The 25686-nt window shown below is 35.1% G+C and overlaps 1 protein-coding gene across 3 annotated transcripts in view; it reads right to left on the reverse strand.

The window, feature by feature from the left end:
* Window positions 1–1650: 1650 nt before the first annotated feature.
* The window catches only part of LOC112043432 (adenylate cyclase type 2-like), a 164655-nt gene continuing 140619 nt past the window's right edge, over window positions 1651–25686 (reverse strand). For 2 of the 3 annotated variants that reach the window (XM_052885686.1, XM_052885687.1), the window contains exons 7-26: window positions 21238–21365; window positions 20409–20567; window positions 18567–18699; window positions 15205–15394; window positions 14324–14476; window positions 13666–13755; window positions 12591–12718; window positions 12061–12116; window positions 11556–11717; window positions 10377–10521; window positions 9777–9860; window positions 9308–9421; window positions 8537–8703; window positions 7670–7841; window positions 7311–7376; window positions 6891–7040; window positions 6622–6723; window positions 6073–6190; window positions 5271–5415; window positions 1651–4485 (exon numbers count right to left, since the gene is read on the reverse strand). In XM_052885686.1, coding sequence (XP_052741646.1) covers window positions 4380–4485; window positions 5271–5415; window positions 6073–6190; window positions 6622–6723; window positions 6891–7040; window positions 7311–7376; window positions 7670–7841; window positions 8537–8703; window positions 9308–9421; window positions 9777–9860; window positions 10377–10521; window positions 11556–11717; window positions 12061–12116; window positions 12591–12718; window positions 13666–13755; window positions 14324–14476; window positions 15205–15394; window positions 18567–18699; window positions 20409–20567; window positions 21238–21365 — 2568 coding nt within the window. In that variant the 3' untranslated portion in view covers window positions 1651–4379. The remainder of the gene's footprint in view (window positions 4486–5270; window positions 5416–6072; window positions 6191–6621; window positions 6724–6890; window positions 7041–7310; window positions 7377–7669; window positions 7842–8536; window positions 8704–9307; window positions 9422–9776; window positions 9861–10376; window positions 10522–11555; window positions 11718–12060; window positions 12117–12590; window positions 12719–13665; window positions 13756–14323; window positions 14477–15204; window positions 15395–18566; window positions 18700–20408; window positions 20568–21237; window positions 21366–25686) is intronic. The other variant, XM_052885688.1, reaches the window with a different exon arrangement.

Here is a 25686-nt window from a genome sequence, read left to right on the forward strand (position 1 = left end):
CATCCTGAGAGGAGACTCGTGCTAAACGCCGAACCAAATATGGGTTCTGATGATGATGATGAATGAATGATGACAGCGATGTGTAAATGTGTTAAATTAAAATTATGACAGGCAGTCAATATGCGAACAGGTACCTAGCATTAATTTAATAGCCATGGCCCATGACAGATCATTATTATGAACGTATAATGCAATGTATAAAAATTATAATGTCGATACGAATACAAATTTATTATTATAATTTGTGTCATTAAATGTCAAGCAGATGTTTATTGGAAAGTGATTAAAATGATAATAAACAATTAGGGGTCGTCATGTTGATGACAGATTGGTCATTTTTAAGATACCCTTTAGCCATGTTACGGATCAAGTTCGGAAAGTGTACAAAGCTCAAACTGTCCAGCATTAGCGTTAGCATAGCGCAAAGCGATGTAAAAATGCTCGAAATAAGTTTTAATTTTAGTATTTGTAGTACCTAGCCAACAATGTTGACTAGAACAAGATTAAATTTTCTTGTTTAAGTTTGATACGACACAGTTAATCAGTACAGCTTGACTTGACTCAACTCGAAAAAAATATACATTATTTAAAAAAAAGTCTTATTGGAGAAATGCATAATAGGTACGTGACAAAAGACATATTTGGAAGCGTCACAGTTACAAACTTTTATTGATATTTGTTTTGTCTTAATAAACGTAGTTTAAATTCAGGTTTGATTTTGATTTTATTAAAATATGTCTATCAAAGTAGTTATTCTCTAATCAGCAACAGCTCAAACACTTTCACAAAAAAGTACAGTAACTATAATATGCAAAAATAACAAAGCCAGATTAGTACAGAATATTATTTCATTGTTAACTGCCGGTTAAGGCTTACTTCGCGCAATTTTGATATTTTTCCGTAACAACCATATTTTTTTTTCATCGAAGACATATCGGTGCAATTAAATTAAGCGAATGAATTTTGCATAGAGGTCACGATACCAAATAAAGTATAGATAAACAATACTCTATATTCCGAGGCGGTACTAAGATATAAATCAATGGCGGAGCGTAGGTGGTCGGGCGCAATTACCAATTAAACGCCTCGTATCCGCATTCGAAATTCAAAATTCAAATTCATTTCACCGTCGCCCGCCAAATGAGATGCACGTCCAAAATGGTAGCGTGAAATTGGCGATGAATTTGTAATTGATTAAAATTGATAAAATCACTTTCGCATACCCGCCTACAATTGTAATCCAGAAAGTGATGATGGAATTTTTATTAATTTTAAAGAAATACTTGGTTAATAATTATGCACTTACAAGCAAGGCAATTTCTGGTTTGTTTACATCAAGAGCTGAGATATTTGAGAACCAAGACATTCCGATTACACACCAATTCAGAGCAGTTCAATTTGTCTATTTTTCTATTTGATAGGATACCTTAGCTCCTTCTTTGATGAAGAAGTTATGACTTGGAAGACCTGGAACTTGAATAGCATGTTTTGTTTGACTGACTAATCTCCAAAATCTACAAAAGACGGACGTGCTTTTGCTTTAAATATTAAAGTATTTTTTTTTCTAATTAATAGATTTGTTTCCTTGAGATAGGACTTCAGGGGCTTCATAAATCAAGGGTGGCTTGTCACATTAATAAAACAAAATGGTTTATCATTTTATTAAAATTTAATTCTTTTCTTCAAATTATTTCCCATATTTCGCTAATTAGTTATTGTACACTTTTGTTAGAGCCGACATTTTTTCATTTGTATACATCAAAGGTTAACGGTATTTATTTAATACTTATAATGTAAAGGTAATTACTATGAGATTCTCATTGCAACTAAGGTGTACTCGTAAGAACCGCAACCAACGTAACATAAAGCCGGAATCACATTCTTGCCAAACCTTTTTTTTGACCAATATTCCCATATCCCTCCAGAATACCTACATTCGCACGAGAGTTTTTTAACGGACGTTAAAAAAGTGTTCAAATACAATACTTTCAAGTATATGTTCACACAACAGCGTTTTTAAAAAACGGCGCTTTTTTCGAGCAGTGTTGCATTTTCACTATTGAATGTTGGAAATAGACCTTCATTTAACTTCATACTATATTTGGACGGTTTTTTAACATCTGTCAAAAAAAACTCTTGTGCGAATGAGGGTTGGTGGACGATGACATTTATTTTCTAAAATCAAGCCAAACTCTTGTATAGTGGTTTAGAGTTTAGGGCAAGTGCACACCATGTGGTTTCGGCATGATAAATAAATTGTCGAAACAGAAATGTTTCAGCAATTTAATCGCAAACATTTACGAGGATTGATATTTGCTGCTCCTGATACAGTCATCTTAACTTCTTAATTAAAGATATATGTACCTAACTTTACTATAATAATATTATTTCATAATATTATATTTTATTACAATAATGAGCAAATATTGATTACATTAACAATACAAAACATTAATATAATCGAAGAAAAATAAAAACGTTTACTTAAATAGTAATAAATAAAATAAAACCTAATAAAATATTTCCAACTAATTAAAAATTACAACAGATTAATCACCTAAAGTATTGTTTTTCATAGGCCTTTTATCTAAGAACACGTGATAGAAGTAAGTTATGAATTAAATAATTCTTAATGTTACTGTTAATAAATGCAAATTATTACGAGAATTATCGCCATGCGATTATTATAGCTCCAATAAATAATATTTAAATTTATTATTATTTAATAATCTTACAAAATATTAGAATTCTCTAAAAATATTTACAATATTTAATAATTACAAGTTATTTAAAAAAATAAAGTGGGTTTTAGATACTATAAATTTAAATAAAATAACCTTATTTAAAAATAATAGAGAGTTTATCATGTTACCTAGTAAAGTGTGTTATACACATACGCGGATTGACAAGAGTGAAAAAGTAACTTATAAAATCATAATTTATTAAAATAACTATACAGGATGCTCGGCAGTATTTCCCATAACTTCAAGGTCGACGAGTCCACTTAAAGGAGCCGAACTGTATACTAATTTTTTTTAACTGAAAAAAATTTTAATAAAAAAAATACAACCGACTTCAAAACCTAAAAACGTACCCACTAAACTAAAAAGTGAAAAATAACATCATAATATGTTCTACCTGATGATCAGTATGAAGGCGGTGCTCCTATGTTATATGACCTCTGCCTCCGATTCCGGAGGGTGTGGGTTCGAATCCAATCCCGGGCATGCACCTCCAACTTTTCAGTTGTGGGCATTTGAAGAAATTAAATATCACGTGTCTCAAATATAGATAGATAACGATACAAAGAAATTCAAATAATTCCGACTATCCATGTAACACACGCCTTTATCTATCCTTGCATTTTAAAATACGTCAAATTTGGCTATGTCATAATTATAAGGATGCGTATATTGGACACATTTTAAGATCTATTTACAAAAGAAATATTATTTACTCCGAAAATATTAATTTTAGACATGTTCTTTAAACAGTAAAGAATATAACCCCCTAGTTATGGAACAGACTCCCGAGCAACCTGTATAAAATGAAATATTTTTTGGTTCTTAAATATTTTTGTTAACTCGCTGGTTATTAAGGTTTACGCTATTTTATTTTCTAAACCACATGCTCCAGTCGCTTTATTATAAACTTAATATTTAACTTAACAAGGTTTAGAAAAAAATATGTCATTTGAGTTCTAGCAACACTAACGAACTGTAATTCTTTTTGTATACTTATAAAAGGCAAGCGAACATCCGCGACTAGGCTTGCCAGAAATCTTGTTTCCACAAATCCTGCAGGAACCAAGGATTTATCCGAAATAAAAAGTAGCCTATGTTCGACTCTAAGGTTCCATTTATCATTATACATAAAAAAATCATCTTAATCGGTTCAGTCGTTTAATCGTGAATCGTTTATATCTTTAGAGAAATACGTACGATTTTCCAAATACAATTGTTTTTCTCACTAAACTTATTACGTGAACAACTTGGGTCTGTTTATCGGAGGCAGAAGTATAAAGCCTCATAATTATTATAATGTAATAAATATAACAAATATGGAATTTTTGTTGATGGCCTAATTTAAACACGAACAACTCCGCCGAATTTAGCAATGGGAAGAGTTATAGCATTACTTCAAATGGCACCACTTAACCAAACATATTTTCTACTCATAGACTGATTTAATATAATATTACTCATAAATAATAATACCCATAAGATATATCAACCATAAAGTTACATGGTAAAAGTTTTAAAAATCTTTAAAAAAATTTTTTTGTTGATTTTAGTTCAGTGTTCCTTTAGGATGAGGTTGATGTACTTAATTATAATTTAAAATGTACCTAGTTGTTATGAATTAACAAATATTTGAAACTAATTATAGTTAGGCGTTTTTACGAAGTACGTGATGAGGGTCCCCTTGCCCTTCACATACGTAGGCCCTCTGCATTCACACGTGTATCCAGCATTCATCAGTACTCTGAAACAAAATAGTTTAACTTCTATATGTATGTTTATAAAACAGTTTCATCAGAAATAAGACGAAAATAATAGGTAACACTGAAAATTGGAAGACTCAAATGGAAATGGGCTGGTCATATGATACGAGGTCATGAGAAATGGAGTAGGAGAGTGTCAGGATGGTATCCCGAAGATGGTAAACGGGGAAGAGACAGACCGCAGAAGAGATGGGAGGAAGACATCAGGGAAGTAGCTGGAGTAACGTGGAACAGAGTGGCTCACGATAGAATGATAACTGAATGAAAACGGTTGGAGGAGGCTTTTGCCGATTGGCAACCAGATTATCAAAAATTGAACAAACTACAAATACTAGAATAAGCTAATACGAATCATATAATGTGTAAGAATAAGTTTTAAATATTAAGTTTGCTTTGAAATATTGATAATAGGCTAAGTTTTTAACTGAATAAAGGCAATTCTTATTATATTATTATTATTATATTTATGTAAGAAATTTGCAGCAATTACGCTTTGTAACTCTTTTGCTTTTAATTTTTGCAAGGACTTAAATCCACCTACGATAGAAAAATGTTTATGAGAAACGAAAAATTTTGAAAAGATGTAGGTAATAGAATATATCGACCAAGTACGTGTTGGGCCATGTGCAGAGTTGGGTTCTGTAGTACATCGATACTGAAAACTTTTTAGGTGATCCTGTCCTTAGTCCTAACAGATACTTCAGACTTCAGTCTTCAGTTAAAATACTAGCTTCCCTTTTTCCTCCATATAATAAGTCAAACATACTTAGCTGTATCCTCTGTGACGTGTATCCGCCCCATGAGGCCCGTGGAATCCATCCGTGAGGCAACATTCACGGTGTTCCCCCAGATGTCGTACTGAGGCTTTTGAGCACCCACCACTCCTGCTATTACCGGCCCGTGGCTCAAACCTATAACATAAATCAAATTCAAATTCGTTATTTAAAAACGGAATTGCTAATATTTTAATTGCTTTCATTGAGAATTAAGGCTTTACAACAAGGCTTAAAAATGTTGTCAAGAAAGATTGACATAATTTGCCGACCCCACATAATTGCGATAAGGGAAACGAGATGATGATAAAGTAATACATTCCCAGATCCACTGCTTGACATGGGCCTCCTGTAAGGACTTCCTGACATCGTGGTCTAGAGCCGCATGTATCAAGCAGCTTCCTGTTACCCATTTGTTGTCATCGGTTAAACTAATAGGGTGTCGACAAACACCGCGCTATCCGGAGAAGGTTGAAGGTTGCTCCAGCACCTTGATACCCCAAGGTCCATCGAGTCTTCGAATTATAATATGTCCCGCCCATTGAAACTTTGGCTTCGCAATTCATTGAGCTATGTCGATGACTTTGGTTCTTTTGCATTTCTGATCCGATCAGGCAGGAAAACTCTGAACATACGAGTAGCTCACTCAATCTCCCGCTGTGAGACTGAGCCTTCTTATGAGGCCCAATAGTTAGCGACCATGTCTCGGATCCTTAGGTCATCATTGGCACCATGTACTAATACATTTAATTTAATTTTCTGCAATAAGGAATTTATTACATAAAAAGTTCTTACCTATCCTCAATTTGAACCTCTGGAATGACTCCCTGTTGATCTGATCTAGTATAGTCATGAGAGCGATGGCGAACTCTACTAATATAGCCACTGTGTGCTCTTCTTTGCTGTTACCGTCCTGAAATTTAGAAACAATCAAAAAACTATCAGCTTAAAAGCGTCCATTAACCGTAGAGCATTGGCTTCGAAACTTCACAGCAGTATTAAAGGAGGCACATTACAGTAGGTTTCATTATAACTTTAGCCAAGTTTGGGTTCCTCGAGCCTTCGCTACAGCTATTAGGAAGGAACCGTCAACCGACTATCTCGTTCTATCATCCAAATAAATCGTATAGGTAACTTTTGAGGTATGACAACACAGTTCAATAGGTTTAAAATGAAGGAAAAACCATTGCTGTTGATGCTAAGTTCTTATAAAAAGCTGCTGAGGATATCTGATCTTTAACAAAGATATATTTTTTAGGTTTCATTGTAATCATTCGACAGACATCGCAATAGTGGTAGGAAAAAAATGGCGTTTAACGAAAGTTAAATAGTAAAATTGCTTACAATTTGTTCCTCTTTCCCAGGCCTTAAACCTGAAGCGATCATGTAAGTGCTGCCGATAGTTTTGATTTTCTCTATACCACTGAACTTTGGTTTCAATAATAGCTGCAAACAATATTATTTTATACGTGAATGCTGTTAACTTCTATAGATTTCCATATTAAGACATGTACTTTATAAAAAACCAAGACCTGTAACATTTTCATTTCATACTTCGCACATTCTAAACTTAACAATCTTACAAAAGTATTACTTATTATTACAATAGTTACCTTATCAAAGTCGCAAATAATCTCATTGAGCAATCGAAGGCACTCGAGGCCTTGCTTGTTGACGTCAGTCTCGTCATAGAACTCCTTGTAGTTGGGAATTGAAGCAAACATCACAGCGATGCTTGAATACCTCTCATGGTACAATTCTTCCTAGAAAAGATGTGACTTAATGACATGTTATAGATAAGGAGAATTTTAAGCACTAATAGAAAGGCATTTGAAGAAGAACAAGAAGATTCAATAAACAGGTAATTATGTTTAAGAGATTCTCCAATCCAATACCTATTTGGAGAATACACAAATACATCTCAAATATAATAGTATTGAAGTCTGACCTAGTATGAGTTATACTAGTCTGAACCAGAGAGAAAGTAAATAAGATTTGAGGAAGAAACAAGATTTGCGGAATAAATAAATTACCTTTGACGCAACTAAAGTCAAAAAATGTTGAGCCACGTGCGCAGGAAGGATGTTTTCGAGAAGAATCTGAAATAAATGCAAATAACAAACTGATAAGAGAATCAATAAACATATAAATACAAAGAAAAGATGTGTAAGATACTTATCCTAATTTAGCAATAAATTGATTTACTATAAAAGCTCCTTCTTAAGTATTTTTAAATTACATGCTGTGATTAGTAATTGCCAATAAATCAAAAATATTGCACACATTTTAACACACTTTTTCCATAGGGCTATGAAGATTAAAAATCATTCATCAGCACTTTCCCCACTAAAAAGATAAAGTGAATATTAAACAATATTGAAAAATTCCTTACTTTATTAATTCCCCTCATGGTCTCAACTTCCTCTTGCTCGAACTTCAGTTTATCTTTCCACAAGAAATCTGTTCTTGACGTGAATTCTATCTGTCTATCGAGAATGTGAAGTAAAGCCGCCAAAAACACCAAAACCAAACCAGCTTTAGCAGCGTACGGTAACATTGAGTACCTGAAAGCAGAAGTCAGCGAAATTACTAAAATTATAATAAATATAATGGAATAAATAAACACAAGAAATTGTTAATCAATATCTAACGTCTTAAGCCTCCGCTCTCATACAATGAATGGTATTAAGGTGAAAATGTAGGTTACAATAATTGAAATCAGACTGTAGTAATTTTAGGATCAGAAATTAGTTTGCCTAAAGACTTCAATTTTTTCGTTTTTCGTAAATTTTAAACATAGGATGTTTGCGGCACACTTTCGAGAAAAGTTACAGCATTTTCAAAAGTACAAAATAAAATACTAGGATTAACATGGTTTAGGATTTTGGCTGGTGGGAGGTTTCGGCCGTGGCTAGTTATCACCCTACCGGCAAAGACGTACCGCCAAGCGATTTAGCGTTCCGTTACGATGCCGTGTAGAAACCGAAAGGGGTATGGATTTTCATCGTCCTCCTTACAAGTTAGCCCGCTTCCATCCAAGACTACATCATCACTTACCATCAGATGAGATTGTAGTCAAGGGCTAACTTGTAAACAATAAAAAAAAACATGCTTTTAACCAAAACACATCAAAGCTGCTCAACGACGGAAATAGAAAGATGCTAGTTCAGTCACAAATAATGATTTAAAAAACTCGTAGAACTCTCTTAGAATTCCTATTTAGGTATATAAGTTCTAGATATTTGTTAGTTGAACTTACTCAGTACTGGAATCCTGTATCTGGAACCGGCTGAAGAGGTCAGCAGTTGCGAACAGCGATATGTGCAGGATCAGTGTGAGCAGCATCATTACTAGCTTCAGCACGAAGCTCATTTGCAGGAACACGGATATTGAGGCCAGGGTCAGCACTGAACTGTACAGGTAACTCTGAAATTATGCATGACAAATAATGGACTAACGGTCTGTCATGGACAGAGTTTCCACATTTTATAAAAGCTGAAATTTTGTCACCCATGCTTCTACTATACTCGTATTTATGTATGATCGGAAACTAAGAAGTGTGAAGCGTGGTGTCTTTGCAAGATTTTAAGAGACTTAATTGACTTATCAAACAAATTTTTTATCCCATTTTCATAGGATCAGTGCCTGTCGAACTTTTAGGATTAGGAACATCTGGCTATAACAAGATTTCGTTCTGTAACTGATTAAGCTACTTTTGGCTTGAATACGTTTATTTCGTATTGCAGGTATTGTCCTGAGGGTATATTGAAGATATTATGACTTTTTTATTTCCTTTATTTTTATTTCATCATCACTCTACATTATCTGCCGATTGACGTCCGCTACTACATTTAATATGACAATTGTAAAGAATTCCCACTAACATGGTCTTGAACCGCATTCATTAAGAGCTTGATCCCTAAGACCCGCTTGATATATTCCATCCACCAAATGGGAAGCCATTCCAGCATACTGGTCTTCTTATGAAGCCCATAGTTATCGCGGCACTTTGTAGGATGTGCTTACTTACCGGAGCATAATCCACGTCAATATGAATGGATGTTAACGAGATGATATCTGTATCGTTCCAACTGATGTTGCTACTTGCTCCGGCTGGTACGTCTTCGATCATGTAGGTTTGAAACTGGAATCATATTTAACTTTCATGAAAACTCCCACTTATCTAAACAGATAATTCTTGTGTGTTATTGGTGTATTCACCAAACTTATGTGGCTTCGGATCATGAAGTCCTGTGTTCGACTTTTGCAGGGCTATTCTGTAACAATGTTTGTATAACTCGCAAGTGCTAATTTCGAACTCACCGATATCTTTCCCTTTCTATAGTATCGTGTTAGTTACTCACATTTTCAAGAAAAAAACATTTTTACAGAATAGGGCTATGGAAACTTTTCTTTATTTTAACATGTTCTCAGATTTCACATCCCCGTGTCTTGTAAGTATATTTCCTATATTATTGTAGCCTTTTCTATAAACTTACCAAATTAATGATCGCACAAGCACTTATTAAGATGGCGGAGATCACGAACATTGTCAACCTGATATAGCAGTTGCTTGCTACAACCTGTAACACAAATTTTACACAATTAGGCACAAGTCTCTAACTGTCTCGTTAAAATGATCAATAACCTACCTACTTATTTCTTAGCGATTTTATTAATAGTTGAATAGGAAGAATAACGATTCAATTCGCTTTAACGATATGTTCATATCTATTCAGTTATAAGTATAACGTTAAATTTCTAGTTTATAGAGGAATGATATATTTATTCCCAACATAAACTTTTCTGTAAATGTATCCCTACTTCCCTTGGTTAAGTTTATGTTAACTCTACGATTAAGTCGCACTTAAGTTATGGCAAAAGATCTAACAATGCGTTATGAATTTTATGCCTGCTAAAAATTCATAGCAATGTATTTGTTGTGAACATTTACTTAATTTAGAATCATTGTTTGTTAAGGCAACATTATCAGTGCCTCCAATAATAAAGGGTAACATTAATCGAGTGATTAACTAATCCTTTGTTTTCTTAAGTGTTGTGGCCACAAAACTTTAAAATATGTATTATCCGAAATACACCTGTCCGGGCTTGGTGCAGTTGTCCGCGTAGAACTCCGGCACGTCAGACAGCATTGCCCCGGACTGTCCGTCCGACCAGGACAAGTACACGAACACCAGTAGAGTGACCAATGTCGGCCCAAACGACGCGTAGATTACAATGCCTCTGAAATGACACAAGTAACAAATTATGAAGACTATACAGGTTCGTACCGTTACTCCTGTGGTTAACGTACGTGGTTGCATGGACGTCCACTGTAGGACATAGGTCTTTTGTAGAAACTTTCAAAAATCACGATCTTGAGCCGCCTGCATCCAGCGAATCCCTGCGACTCGCTTGATGTCGTCAGTCCACCTGGTGGGGGTCAAGCAAACTGCGTTTATTAGTGCGGGCTCTTCATTCTATCACCTTGGAACCCCAACGGCCATCGGATCTTCGAAATATGTGCCCCGCCCATTGCCACTTCTGCTTGCTTGTGTTTGAGATTAGTCCTTCCAAGAATTTTTTCATTATGTGTGATCATGACAGGGTCAAATTTAACCCGCATGAGAGCAGTGTGTTGGTTCCGAGCTCTAAATCCCTATTCTTCTAAAAAGATCCTTAATTTCCTTTAATGATCGTTTAAACAGGCTGATAATTATGACCAAACAGCAAACTTCCATCGTGTTTTGGTCGCGATTTTTGCTTCAAGTCTAACCGTCATGCACATCGCGAACCAAACACGATAAGTTATACCCGATGTCATGCCAGCAGCGCCGCATGGATGTGGGTATATCAAGCCGTGGGTAGCTAGTATAAAGAGGCGCGAGGCCGTCAACAATTGCCAACATTTCCAAAGATTAAGGCCGCCTCTGGTTAACTGTTATTATAGTAGCTTCAGGATTGAAAATATGACGATAATCATTATCATCAACATTTTAGCCGATGGACAATTACTCTCATGTAAAGACTTCCACGTTTTAAACCGCAACATTCAGCAGCTTAAAACGCTTGATGCCCCGCTATTATCCACATGATATCGGTCTACCTAGGGGGTCGACCAACATTGCGCTTTTCATGCGGGGTCACCAGCAGAGATGCCCACTGAGAGACTCTGCTTATGAGGCCTACAGTTAGCGACCAAGCATCGGATCGTTAGCTAATCATTGGGCATGTAAAATATGACGATATTCAAAATCAAGTCTATCAATCAAACTAACTTGGGAACGGTCAGCAGTTGTATAGCGGCCAGGAGTAAGAACAGCGCGGTAGCACAAGCGACGTAGTACTTGAACTGCACGTCGGGTTGGTTGCGGTACTGCTTCTCTTGAGTGCCGTTCTTGAAGACTAACGTGATGCGATGTAGCCCTTCGGAGTTACTGCTGAAATTTCAAATTTTACAATGTTAATATGGATGTAAAATATGTTCCCAAATGTTATTTCATCATCATCATATCAACTCATATTTGGCTCACTGCTCCTCCTCTGTCTTTGTCCTCGGTTGTCTGTTGTTTTGTTGTATTAAAGGGGCCGGACTCCCAAAGATTACCAAAAGGTTGTGGTTTGATCTCAGCTCTCTGGACTATTCCTAACACTAGCCACTCCTTGTCACAGTCTTTTTCAAGTAATTGGAGGGGAATGGGATATAACAATTTTTTTTTTCAGATATTGTTAGTAATATTAATACTTGCTCTAAGATTAATATACAAATGTTGTTAAATTTACCTGCAATCACAACACGTTCGTTGTGGCAGAAGGTGTTGCTCAATCATTGCCAAACTCTGAAAAATTAAGTGATAACATAATTGCTAAAAATTCTAAATTTGAATGGTTAAAGAAAGAAAATCTATTAGTTGCATTTATCATAGTCATTAAATATCTATTTGAATAATTCAAATTCTATTGGGCTTAATAGTTAAATTATTAAAGTAGGTTTTAAAGCGACAATTGTGCTAAGATCTGAGATTTTCTGTAACTATTGCTAGAGCCTTATCTGAGCGAAGATTTTAGTTCAAATTAATAGCTATTGGTGTAAATTTAACTAATATCCACACAACCTTCTTCCAAGCTTTGTCCTTCCTACTCGTTTTTCTCGCCTAATGAAAATATTGTTTTTATTTTCATTACATTATGTAGCAATGTAATTTAAAAAAGTAAGGTAGGTAAGATATTAAAGCTTTAACGTCTAAAAATCTTTAGATTATTTACTTTGGCCAAACTAAATTATTTGATCAATAACGGAAAGTATCACTTACAGAAATGCCGATATTTTTAGCGAGGGTCGAATCAGTAATGTTTGCGAAAGGCTTATCCGCACCCCAACACTCCACGTATTTTGTCATCTTGCTTGAAGGACGCGATCTCGACGGTACTCCAGGAGTCGCTAAAAATATATAAAGAAATATTATCAAGAAAGTAAGAAGTCTAGGAAAATAAAATCACAAATAGAATCGACAATCGACAATTAAATTATAGAAATAACATGTTTGGAGCCAATCGTAGTAAAAGTAAAATCAAATATATAGAGGCTTATTTGGGACAGTTTATAAAGTTGTTGATAAGAATTTTTGAAATTCAAATTTTACCTTTTGACTTTCTCGTCTTCATTTTTCAGGGCTAGTATTCCAATACAAATAAACTTTGTCATAAATTGTTGAATCCGTTAATTGGTTTGGTAAATTTTGGTAAACTAAGCATCAGATCTGAGCTTGGCGAGCTTGTTGGTCTCGTAAGCTCGTAAGTTATAATGATACAGTAAGTGTATACATAAAAACTCTTACTGAAGGTAATGATAAAGTGCAAAATAACATGCTTAAATAAGGAATTTATTTCAGAATGTCTTGCAATGTGGACTACTCTAAAGTTAACTCACACTTACATAACACGTAGATAAAACTTGGACTAACAAACATTGTTATTAAGTATATGCATAAATTGTAATACGAGAGCTTGAAACTGTTAGGGGGACTCAAGTCTTTAGCTCAGGGATAAATAGGTTTCAAAAAATAAGGGAACTTAACCTAAATCTTTTTCATCTTTAGAGATTACATTTCTGATTTCAATTTAAATTTATTTAAACTTAATTCACAAAGAATAGTTGTATTTATAGCAAACACAGTTGGTAAAAATAGCAGGAATGAATTATCAACAAAGAAAAAAAATTGATTGACAATAATTTGGATCAATCAGCACAATATAAAATAGCATTCAACTATAGTTAGCATTAACAGAATAATAATGATAATATTAATAAACCTTTGCCATGGAAATCTAATCTATCTTGAATCCCAGGTGGTCATGCTGGTTTGAGAGGATTTAATTAGAACTAACTTAGGGATTCCACAGACATAGTACTTAACATTCGATGAAAAAATGTTGGTTGAAGATCCCGTAGCACGGGCGGTGATTCTGAATCACTTTCTGAAGAGACAATGCCGTAGGTATAGTGGTTTATTGATGGTTCACAAAATAATAAATTGTATAGATATTATCAGTAAAATAAGAAGTAATTGTTATGGTACATCAAAACATAGTCCTGAAATGAAAAATCTATACACATAAAAATAAAACCGATCCCTTAGTAACATCATAAGAAGGATTTGAGATTTTTTTTTAATACTTAGAAAAACGTTAAAACGGAATGAAATATTAAAAGAGTTGTGCGCAAATTGGAAATATTAGAAAACTTAACGACGTTTTTTTCAGTTACTCAATTATGTCTCAATGGGTAAACGGAACAGGATTAAATTTGAAATGGATAATAGGCTACTTTTGATTCCGATATTCCAACTTGGGATAAAATCTACGAGAGTGACCTGTGAGACACAAATACTACTTTATAAAGACAAAAATAATACCTCTCGTTAACTAAACTAATAAATTGAACTTATAAGTCATTTATTTAAAATAAAAATGTTTTGTTTTTGGAAATAAATGATTATTCGGCCGTAACGACATGGTCTAGGTCCACCAATTTCTATTTTCTCACCTGTGCCCATAATTGGACTAATGGCTCCAATGATGGATCCACTTCGACTCTTCGGCTTACTAACAACAGTTCCGTTACCCAGTGCTTCAGCAGGACTGGTAGCGTTGTTGTTCTCAAACGCAACCACCTTTACTGATGCCCGTCTACTGAGATCTGGAATTAAAAATAAAATCCCTGCTATTGATCCTCGGTAATATTTATTAATTATTAAGGTAGATGCTTTTTAACTAGACATTTAAGTCATTATCATCATCATTACCATGTGATGTCCACTATCGACTGATGATGTACCTACTCCCAAAGGCTTTTACAAGTCTTTCCAAATACCACAGTCCAGTGTCCTACGTTAAAGTAAAATTGTTGTGCAACTTTTTGGTGTCAGCAAATATTTCGATGAAGATTATAATAAAATATAAATATTTTATTTCATGACTTTGTCGGCATTTTAAAATGTGCATAATGATAATAATGAGGCCCTTTTAATTTTAATGTACTGTTGAGGGAAGGTAGTCGGAGAAAATGTGTTCGGCTAATTAACATAGCTTAGTTCTAGACTTATATTATGGCTATTTGCTAATCATGGAAAATATAATTCTAGAGGTAGTGATTCATCCTACTAATAATAAAAACGCGAAAGTTTGTATGGATATTTGTATGGATTTTGTATGGATGTGTATTTGGATGTTTGTTACTCTTTAATGCCGCTACTGCTGAACTGATTTGGCTGAAATTTGGAATGGAAATAGATTTTACTCTGTATAACACATGGACTACTTTCATCCCGGAAAAACCCATGATTCCCGAGTGATTTGTAAAAAACTAAATTTCACGCGGCCGAAGTCTATTCCGCTAGTAAAAATATACATTAACGTCGGACCCACCTCCGCCGTGTCGCATAGATTCAGCTCGAGTGATTTTAGGCATTTCAGGCTCAACAAAACTGTGCTGGGACGGCGCTGGGCTGATCTCCTTCTTCGTAGGCGATATGTCCTGGTACATTGAAGACACAATGCTCGCCTTGCGGTCCACTGTGCACACTGATAGCCGACCGTTTTCTGGTATGCCTGGTTTCTGAAAAGAGTACAAAAAATATGCTCAAATAAATAAATCAGTAAAAAATACGCACATCACTACTTGGCCCAAAAGTAAGCCAGTGCTATAGTTACTTATTACTATCACCATTATCACTGAACTCAAATCTCCGAATGAGAGGGCCAATTAGGCCAATAGTCCACCATGCTGGCCCAATGCGAGTTGGCAGACTTCACACACGCAAAGAATTGAAAGAAAAAATCTCTGGTATGCTGGTTTCCTCACGATGTTTCTCCTTCACGTTTGAGTGATAATTGATTTCTTAAAATGCACACAACTGAAAAGTTGGAGGTGCATGCCCCGAATCGGATTTGAACCACACCCTCCGGAATCGAAGGCACAGGTCATATTCACTGGTTTGAGTCTTGATAGCCCAGTGAATATGACCTTTTACTACTATACACTGTGTTATTATAGCAGATTTTATGATAAATATTTATAAACATCATATAGGCTGCTTTTAGATTGTTTCTACTTCACACAAAAGTAGCTGAAGTACAGACTGTTCGAGGTAAGTTTACCCCATTTTGATCCGAGATCCCACTGCTTTCTTTCGTTCATAGAGAACATGATGAAAATATTTTTTGAATTTGGTTGTAAAGTGACGATATGTATTGGCAGGATCGCTAGGTATTTTTAATAAATTAAAAAAACTCAGATCCTTAGTCAAAATTATTCTAAGAGATGAAAATCAAATGAAAAATTGTCTACAACTTCTTAGTTAGCAAAAAATACAAGCACGTAATTTCTTAGAGATTGTGAACTTTTCAACTTTTGAAGGGTAAAATTAACAAGACGACCAAAACAAATCTTGTTTTAAGAGTTCAAAAGCTTAATTACAATTTGTATTTTCGTCGGAATTTGATAAAAGCACTGTAATTAACGCCTCCAATAACCCTGTTTGAGTGTAGCCTTTGATATTTTATTTTCTGATAAAAAACCTTTGTGATGACGAAGCTCTTGCCCGTGGCGTTTTCCGGATAACAAAATGTGATAATGAATAATTATTATTTTCAAAAGATAACTCTATCAGAGTCAAAATTTTGCCAAAGCCCGAAATTACTTCCGTTCTGGATTATTATTTTTCATTTAATTTTTTTGTTCGGTTTCAATGAAATATACAGGATGTCCCGTAAATAGTACGACATCTCTACACTGTAGAGTATGTCTTACAAATAAAAGTTTAACTTTTTCTACTGCAAACACTTTTATGTGAAGTCTGCCAATCCGCATCGGGCCAGTGTGTTGGATTATTAGCCTAACCCCTTTCATTCTGAGAGAAGACTCGTGATCAACAGTGAGCCGAATATGGGTTGTTAATGATGATGATGATGATACATTTATTACTCGGTGGGTCCGACAACCCGCATTCGAGTAGCGTGGTGAATTGGTGAATTTAAGTTCCATATTGCTATACTGATGATAGGTCCAAATATTCTGAGAGATAAGCCAAAAGCGTTCGCTTTTAACCGACTTCCAAAACGGTAGAGGATATGCACCGCCTTCAAATCTATCAGTAAATAGCACTTACTCGTAGGTAAGACGGCATGTGCATTTTTACAGTAGCATAAATAGTTGTGATATGAATTCGCTTGAATAATTTGTTTTTTTATTATCGAACCCTGTTTGCAACTAGGTCATAATACGCGTCTCTGCTTCATCACAAAATGCGCATCCCTATAAAGGGATTAAAAAGCATTACCTCCATGTTTAATTATGCAAATGCTCTTAGGTTTAATGATATTGCAATATTGATGAAATTTGTCACATATTTCGAGACCTTAATATCTAGATATACTCTTTGATAAAAGATTAGAAACTGAGTCTTGTTTACGTTTATTTTGGAAACTATTCAACGAAATTTCAATATTTCAATGCATCAAAAACAATACTACTGCCGTTTCAATGACAAGGGGCCCCTCACGTGTGAAAGTAAAAAATAGTAAAAGGTAATCCACAATCTTAATTAATCTGGTGCTCCCTGGAAAATAAAACAAAAAAACTGCAGAGTTTTTCACTTCAGAAATTTCAAAAATATATTTTTTTCCTTGTCCTTGTGTTAAGTCACTGTCATACTCGTATTTATTGTTGAAACACAAGAAAAACAAACAACTCCTATTTCACATTTATGTTTTGTTTTTATTTTCATACTTATACTGCTACAATACTAGCAGTTTCACGCGGTTTCACCCGCAATTTTCCCGTTCCCGTAGAAATATCAGTAGTTCTGATTTACCTGTATAAAATGTTAGTCTAGATTTGGCTACACTTAACAAATAGAATAGCAAAAAGACTTATGGTGGGAAAATGTAGCAGAGGAACGCTTGTTAAAGCCAATCTTAGAGTAAGAATTATTATTATTCTAAGATTGGCTGTAATAAGCGTTTGGAGCATAAGTATCAAACTTAGTTATTTAGTGTTTTTATTGGGTTGGTACTTATATCACAATATACCTAAGTTATTGTGTTCTACATTGTCGCATGATTGATGAGTCGACGTCATTGAACAATGATGCTTTTAGCGTGACGTGACAAATGATGGCTACCCTGATGTTACAATAAAGTAATTGTTTAACATTGGGCCCGGATTATTATATCACCTTTGACCTGACCTTTCTGTTTAAGTACATATCACAATTTACTTGAATACTAGCGGACGATGACGTGTTCGTCCGATTGGTATTCTACAATTACGCGGGTTTCCAATCTCGATCCCGAAGAAATGCCGTGACAAAAAGTAGCATTTATATTGCTTAGTAAGCACTTCTATTTTATAGTGAATGTTCCATTAAAATTGGTTCAAATGTTTTGGGATTATCCCAGTTAGACCGACAGACAAATTTTCAAGTACCTATATAAGAAAACACAGACAAACAATTCAATTTATATTATGTACAAGATGATGTAGGTATTGATTTGGTACAATTATCTTAATCAACCCATATTCGGCTCACTGCTGAGCTCGAGTCTCCTCTTAGAATGAGAGGGGTTAGGCCAATAATCCACCACGCTGGCCCAATGAACTGACTGATGACTGAAGTAAAACTTCTTCTTCGCACTCTCAACGTCCGTTCTTGTCGCCCGATTATAATTTTCGTAACGCGTTCACCAGTTCCCAAGTCGTGCATAATAAAGTTCAACGTCTCACTAACCTTTGGCGGTACAATCAGGTAAGTTTCCACTTTGTGGTCAGCGAGGTACCCCTCCCTGGAGGCGCCGTCTCCTGGCTCAACCTCGAACTTGCCTCCCAGCTGCAGCATCGTGGCTTTTGTGATGTGCACCCGACTGAAATATAAAAGTTTTTTTTTTTTTTACTTTTTATAAAAAAAACGTTGGTCAACTTTTCTTTGACTTTGATCAATTCTTTTTTTTCTTTTCCAATTAGGTACTCATAGTTGCAAGTATTTGACCTTGATCCATTTTTTTTTTTTCTAATCAGTTTCAAAAGCGCTGGTGCGTGCGCGTTGCTAATTTGTGAAATAATAAAAAATATTCTGCGCGCTTTTCCTTTTCATTGTATTGTTTTTATTTGAAAATGGTACTGATTAATTTATAAATTCAACACCGCCAGAAGTCCCAGTCCTCTTGCCCAATAAATCAGTCGATAGATAGTTACAAGAGTACAAAAATATCGTCATAAGGAAAGCAAGCCAAAATGCATATTAATTATCAGAAAGTGTGTTTAAAGTATAGTTTCCTCGCCAATAAGTTATAAAACGCCGTATGACATACGTGCGTTTTGTTAATTACAGCCTCTGTTTTCTTGTAACCCTCGCCTACGGCTCGGGCGAGCAATATAACCGTATTTGAATAAAGAGAAATTAAATAGCATTTTATAACTTTGTGAAAGTTGTAAAAGATCCTAAGATGCTGGAACCTCGCAATGGAAAATGCAGTGTTGGTCGACCTCCCACTAGGTGGACCGACCGAGGACATCAAGCGGGTTGCAGGAAGCCGTTGGATGCTGGCGGCTCGAGACCGATTAGTTTGGAAATCTATGCAAGAGGCCTATGTCCAGCATTGGACGTTCATCGGCTGTAAATGATGATGATGAACTTTGTGAAGGTTGTCAAGATATTATAAAACTAGCGGACGCCCGCGACTTCGTCCGCGAGGAATTCAGTTATTCATGAATCCAGCGGGAACCATGGATTTTTCCGGGATAAAAAGTAGCCTATGTGTTAATCCAGAGTAAAATCTGTTTCCATTCAAAATTTCAGCAAAATCGCTTCAGTGGCCGCAGCGTAAAAGAGGAACAAACATACTTACACACTTACACACTTTCACACTTACGCACATACACACAAACTTTCGCATTTATAATATTAGTGTGATTAGTGTGATAAAACTACTATTTCCACTAATTCCTTCTAAAATAAAACGTCGGCTCGACGCGTTCACTAAACTTGATATCTATAGGTGCATAGGTATGTAAGGCATGATTTAAAGTAAACATTTCCACAGCTATCGATATATCGTGAATGTATACATTTTAAAATTGCTATTTGTCCATACAAACATGTTATTTGCTTAGTATTTAAAGTAACTGCGCTGCTTATGTAGGTATACGCAAATACTTCAAACTAAGCAAACACGGGCATTTTAGGCTCTAAGGAGAGAAAGCGTTTTAACACATACCATAGGTAAGTAATGAGAGAAAACTTAGTATTTTTGTTTGCTTCGCTGATCTGGTTTACTTGTTCGATTTAAGACTGAAAAGTTCAAGGTTCGAGTTCCGAGACAAAAAAGCTATTGCATTTTTTATCAAGAAACTCTCTGAGTAACTGACAAGAGTTAGTTATTTTTATTTTGTATTTTTGGCACCGTCTTCAAACATACGCGTCGAATTCTGAACCTGCTTTTCTTGGAGTCGGTTAAAAAACGAAATAAACTAAAATAAGCGAAAATCTTTTAATAACTTGTTCAATCGACTATGTCATGGCATAGCAATACCGTGCCATCAATTACCCATGGCAATCCAACAAGCCACTTACCCCGCAATCCCCCCGGACTCCATGTGGTTGGCCAGTGTGACGTCATCGCTCCACACATCAAACTGCCATTTCCGCAAACCGAGCACACCGCATAGTACATTTCCCGTGTGGATCCCAATCCGCATGTCCACGTTGAACCCGGTCGCCTCACGAACGAACCTATGAATAATATAACACAAAGCATAAATGATAACAATGTGTTAATAGTTATTTGTTATGCTATGCAGCAAAATTGATTTTTACAACGAATTTTGAATGCAAGCGAAGGATTCTAAGATTCCTGATTCTAATGAAGATATATATTATATAGATTGTAAAGAATTCTGAGTGTCGCGCAGTTTCAAGGATACGCGAGGTAAATAAATTTGCTGCCGTGCGCAATACCAAATTTTTCATCAAAAGTGTTTTCATGTAGCATGGGTACAGTGACAGTCACCTATATGACGTTCTTAATACGTAGTATTATCATGAATCGTGGCAAACTTTCAAGAGTGAAACGAACTGTCACCTGCACCATCCTACATGAAATAAACTGTAACTACAGCGAATGCTAAGTATAAGATATCTTAATTTAACGATACATACCCTGTAGATGTAATTTTTTTTTTATTTCAAGTACATTGGGTCAATCACAAAAATACAAAGAAGTAGAATTTATGTCACATGCTGCGTGCTAATTATTTTTTTTTATGCTGTATGAATATTACAGGCAAAGGTTTGTGACCATACAGCCTGTTCCTGTAAAACAACTCAAAGTAGTAAAATAATTGTACTATCAACTGCGCTGCAGAGGTGTGCAAAGGCGGTCTTATCTCTACGTGAAGATCACCTTATGGCATCGATCATCTGCAGGCCCATGTTGACACAGTTGTAGGCATGGTTGGGCCGCGACACCGGCAGGCCTGACACGCAGTAGTAGCAATCCCCAAGGATCTTGATCCTCATGCATTGGTTTTCCTAGGGACAGAGTATAAAAATATTTAGAATATTAGGTACTACAACAAATTCCAGGTGGAAGGCTTCAGCCATGGCTAGTTACCGTCCTACCGGCAAGTGATTAAGCGTTCCGGTACGATGTCGTGTAGAAACCGGAAGGGGTGAGGATTTTCATCTTCCTCCTAACAAGTTAGCCCGCTTCTATCTTAGATTGCATCATCACTTACCATCAGATGAGATTGTAGTCAAGGGCTAATATGTAAAGATTAAAAAAAAACTAGTTGATAATTTACCAAAGTATCAAATTTAAAATAGACTTAAACAAAACTGAATTTTTTTAAGAAATTTAATAATTTTAATTTTTTTTTTTTGAACTCTGAAACACTATCTGTTTAAATATAATGATTAATAGCGGACGCCCGTGACTCCGTCCGCGTGAAATTCAGTTTTTTCACAAATCGCTCAGGAACCATGGATTTTTTCCAGCCTATGTGTTAATCTAGAGTAAAATCTATTTCCATTCCAAATTTCAAAGAAATTTGTTCAGTAGTTGCGGCGTTAATGAGTAACAAACATCCATACAAAGTTGCACGTTTATAATATTAGTAATATTTAATATGATTCTATATATTTCAGTCCTTGAGCTTTTAAAATCTAGATTTTGTGATTTTTGATTGTCTGTTCTTTTAAAGGGATATGAAGCTGGAATATATCGAAAGAAATAGTTATGGTTTCGATATTATATTTTATCTCATCCCCAAACGCACTGTATACTTGATACTACCTTTATTATATATATTTTATATGTATATTATTTATAGTTTTTTTAACTTAATTTTAAATATAAATTGTTTATCAATCTGCATCATTGAAAATGGAAAGACACTACCTCCTGTAACACAGTATAATTAGTACAAGAGGCAGGGCTTCATCTTAATTTTTTATATGAAGTTTTCGTAAATAAAGATTTTGAAGATTTATAGTACCTATACATGACCGTGTGTGGCAGTCGTAAGGACGAAGGCCAATAATGTAAAAGTAATGGTAAGGAAAATGAACGCAAGTGGAAATGAATCCACTCCACGAATTGAGTCCTTTATGTTGGACACGCTACCTTAATCAATGGTGCGGCGTTTTCAGAAGGCACTTTTCAGATGTCCTTTTAAAATCACATTAAGCCGGCCATGTCGGTTCATGGGCTCGTAAAATCAGATATGAGATGAGAAGAAAAGATTATAATCTAATATATGTTTAAACAGGCAATTTATTTTGTGTATCATGTGAAATGTTTGACGATGTAAATCAAATTTTGTATTTAGGCACGATTTTCTTTTTAAATTTATTTTACACTAGCGGACGCCTGTGACTTCGTCTGCGTAGAATACAGTTTTTCACAAATCCCGCGGGATCCATGGATTTTTCCGGAATGAAAAGTAGCCAGTAGTAGTTAATCCAGAGTAAAATCTATTTCCATTCCAAATTTCAGCCAGCGTATAAGAGGAACAAACATACTTACACGCTACACGCAAGTGTAATACGTAATGATAGGATACAAAAAGATGAACTTTCAGTATTTTCTTTCTGTTTTTTACCTTTTTAGAAGATATATAATTGTATACACGAGACACTACGGTAAATTCCAAGTTCATCAATACGATGAACTTGGAATTTACTCTCCCAAATATTACAATGCAATATCATCATCATCAGCCTTCGTTTTGCTAACTTAAGCAGGGCTTTAAAGCTCGCCCAAGTCACACTGATACAGTATCTGATTAAGAAGTCACAGCAGGAAAACAATCAAAAAAACAGATTCACTCTTATCAAATCATTTATACACGCCACACATCACAGCAATTGGTGGATACTCTTTACGAATAAATAACATTACCCTAGAACTAATAATGGGTAAAACGTTCTTACTCAAATCACCTGATAAAAATTGGAAAAGCCTCCATCAACAGAAAGTGGCCTGTGTTCAAAGATAGACGAACAAAAGGGCATTGTGTGGGAAATGGAAATAGATGGCCGATACGCGATTCATTAGGCCTCGCTTTTAATTGAGACCAAATTTCTATTTGTATTGATGTAATTGCCTTTTAGTGGAAACAGGCCCAAAATAAGACAAAAGATCTTTATATTGTAATACTAAAAGAACCTCTCGGTTTGACCCTCGTAATTGCCATTCCCTTGGGAGTATGGAGATAAAATTTACTCTATGTTATTCCCTGATAATATATGTAGTATAATAATGTAGCTTTCAATTGGTGAAAGAATTTTCTAAATCTATCTAGTAGTTTTCGTTAGTGAAAAATACAAATATTTCCTCTTTTTAATATTAGTGTAAATATCAAGTCACTATCAATAACTGAAGTCGTGTATGTGTTTTATATCAAGAATACCTTATTACGTATCTAATGATTGAAGATGACAACACCAATTACATGAAATGTACCACCGTCTGTTGAAGAAATCACAGCGATCTTCTAAAAAATTGTGATAAAAGTGAAGATTGCAACTCAACAGCAAACTAGGTATAACCAATGATTATTTTATCCTACACATAATATGTTACGAGACGACAAAATCACCGAAAAAAGTGATCCGAATTTAGCGACGCCCCTTAGCACACACATGCAGAATTTTGTGTTTACTTACATTATATATTTATGTATATATACATATAATATAGTTTAACACTTCCAAAACACACAACTCGACACTGTAGACAATATTTAGGTGTGTTGTTGTATGTATGTCTTTAAATAACTTTCGATGTTTACTATGCGACTAACTTCACATATGTCAGCCTCAGTTTTGATGCGTTAGAGCTTATCTTTAGTATAAAATATCATTAGGTATAACTATATCTAATTAATTGAACAAATATAAAAACCCGACTGCATAAAGTATAAAAAAACTGAAAAGAAAAAAACAAGCTCAGTCCAGAAGTCCAGAAGCAATTAGAAAACAGTCGGGACCTATTAAATAATGTAGAAGAAAATCATTCTATCCAATATTTAAGGTCCCGACTGTTTTCTAATTGCTTTCTACACTTCTGGACTGAGGTTAAGCAAATATTGAAAAAATTCTACGGAACGCTCGGTGGGCGAATCCGACTCACACTTAGCCGATTTTTATAATCAATATATTTAATTTAGTCTATTTTATAACTTCACTTCCCAAACCTGCTCGCACCTATAGTCATCCGCCTCGCGTATTTTGTACTTATAGACAACTAATAAATAACGTTTTTCTAGTTGTAGTTTTTTTTAAACATGGCCATGTTATACCATTTTAGAATCCTCACAAAAAGTTCTTGAATTTAATACCCATATTGCAATATTAGAAAAAATAAAATTTTCACCTCGATTCTATAGCGTCTCACAGTCATCTTGTTACTTTTTTTAGTTCTATCTAAGAACACTTGGGTTATTGAGACAAATGTAACGATATCATAATTACGTAAATCCGTTCAGTGAATTAGAATGGTAATAAAGAATATTACATACATACATACATACAAGATACGCGCGAAAAAAAAAAACATAACCCTTCTTGCAGTCGGGTAAAAAGGAATTGCGTGGAATTTATAACTTCCGTGTTGAAGTGTAATTAAATAAACGAATATTAGCCGACTACAACACCAATTTTTTACAGTTCAATAAACATTGTTACGTTGTTTATATACCAACAGCACGACACAGTCGTTGAACTAATACTTTATTTGAGCTCACGCTATTTATGTTTTTGTAACCGTTGTGTTTGCCCCTGACATCGAGCTGTAATACCAATACGATGGCAAAAATACATGCACGATGTCACGTGTCATTATTATCAGCTCTTTATAATGAACCACTACACTACAGGATCAGGTCTCTCCTCTTATAGATGGGAGGGGATTGGGAGTGATTGTACATCATAGCATTGCATAGTACATCAATCACTCCTAGTGTTGTCAGGTGTCCGGAAAAAGCCGGACATAGTTAGGTTTTCTATTCCGCGTCCGGCTAAAATAAACAGTATCCGGCTTTTGTTAGGCTTTACGTTTAGCAAACGAGCGAATGGCTAGTGTGTGTGGGAACAAAATTTACGGTAATAATCATGAATGCTTGATTTTACATTAAAAAAAATTGTTGTACCTATGTACTGATGTACACAAAATCCTCAATAATGTAGGTTGTCTGGGCTTTTTACCCTAATGTCAGGCCAAACTGATTGGAGTGTCCGGCTTTTAGTTTCGGCGATCTGGCAACCCTAATCACTCCGAAGGTCTAATATAAGTTGACGAGTTTAGGGTAGTAATGATTGGCTCTGGATTGGTGCAACCAGCTGAATTATT

Source organism: Bicyclus anynana, chromosome 15 (assembly GCF_947172395.1).
Source record: "Bicyclus anynana chromosome 15, ilBicAnyn1.1, whole genome shotgun sequence".
Taxonomy (NCBI): domain Eukaryota; kingdom Metazoa; phylum Arthropoda; class Insecta; order Lepidoptera; family Nymphalidae; genus Bicyclus; species Bicyclus anynana.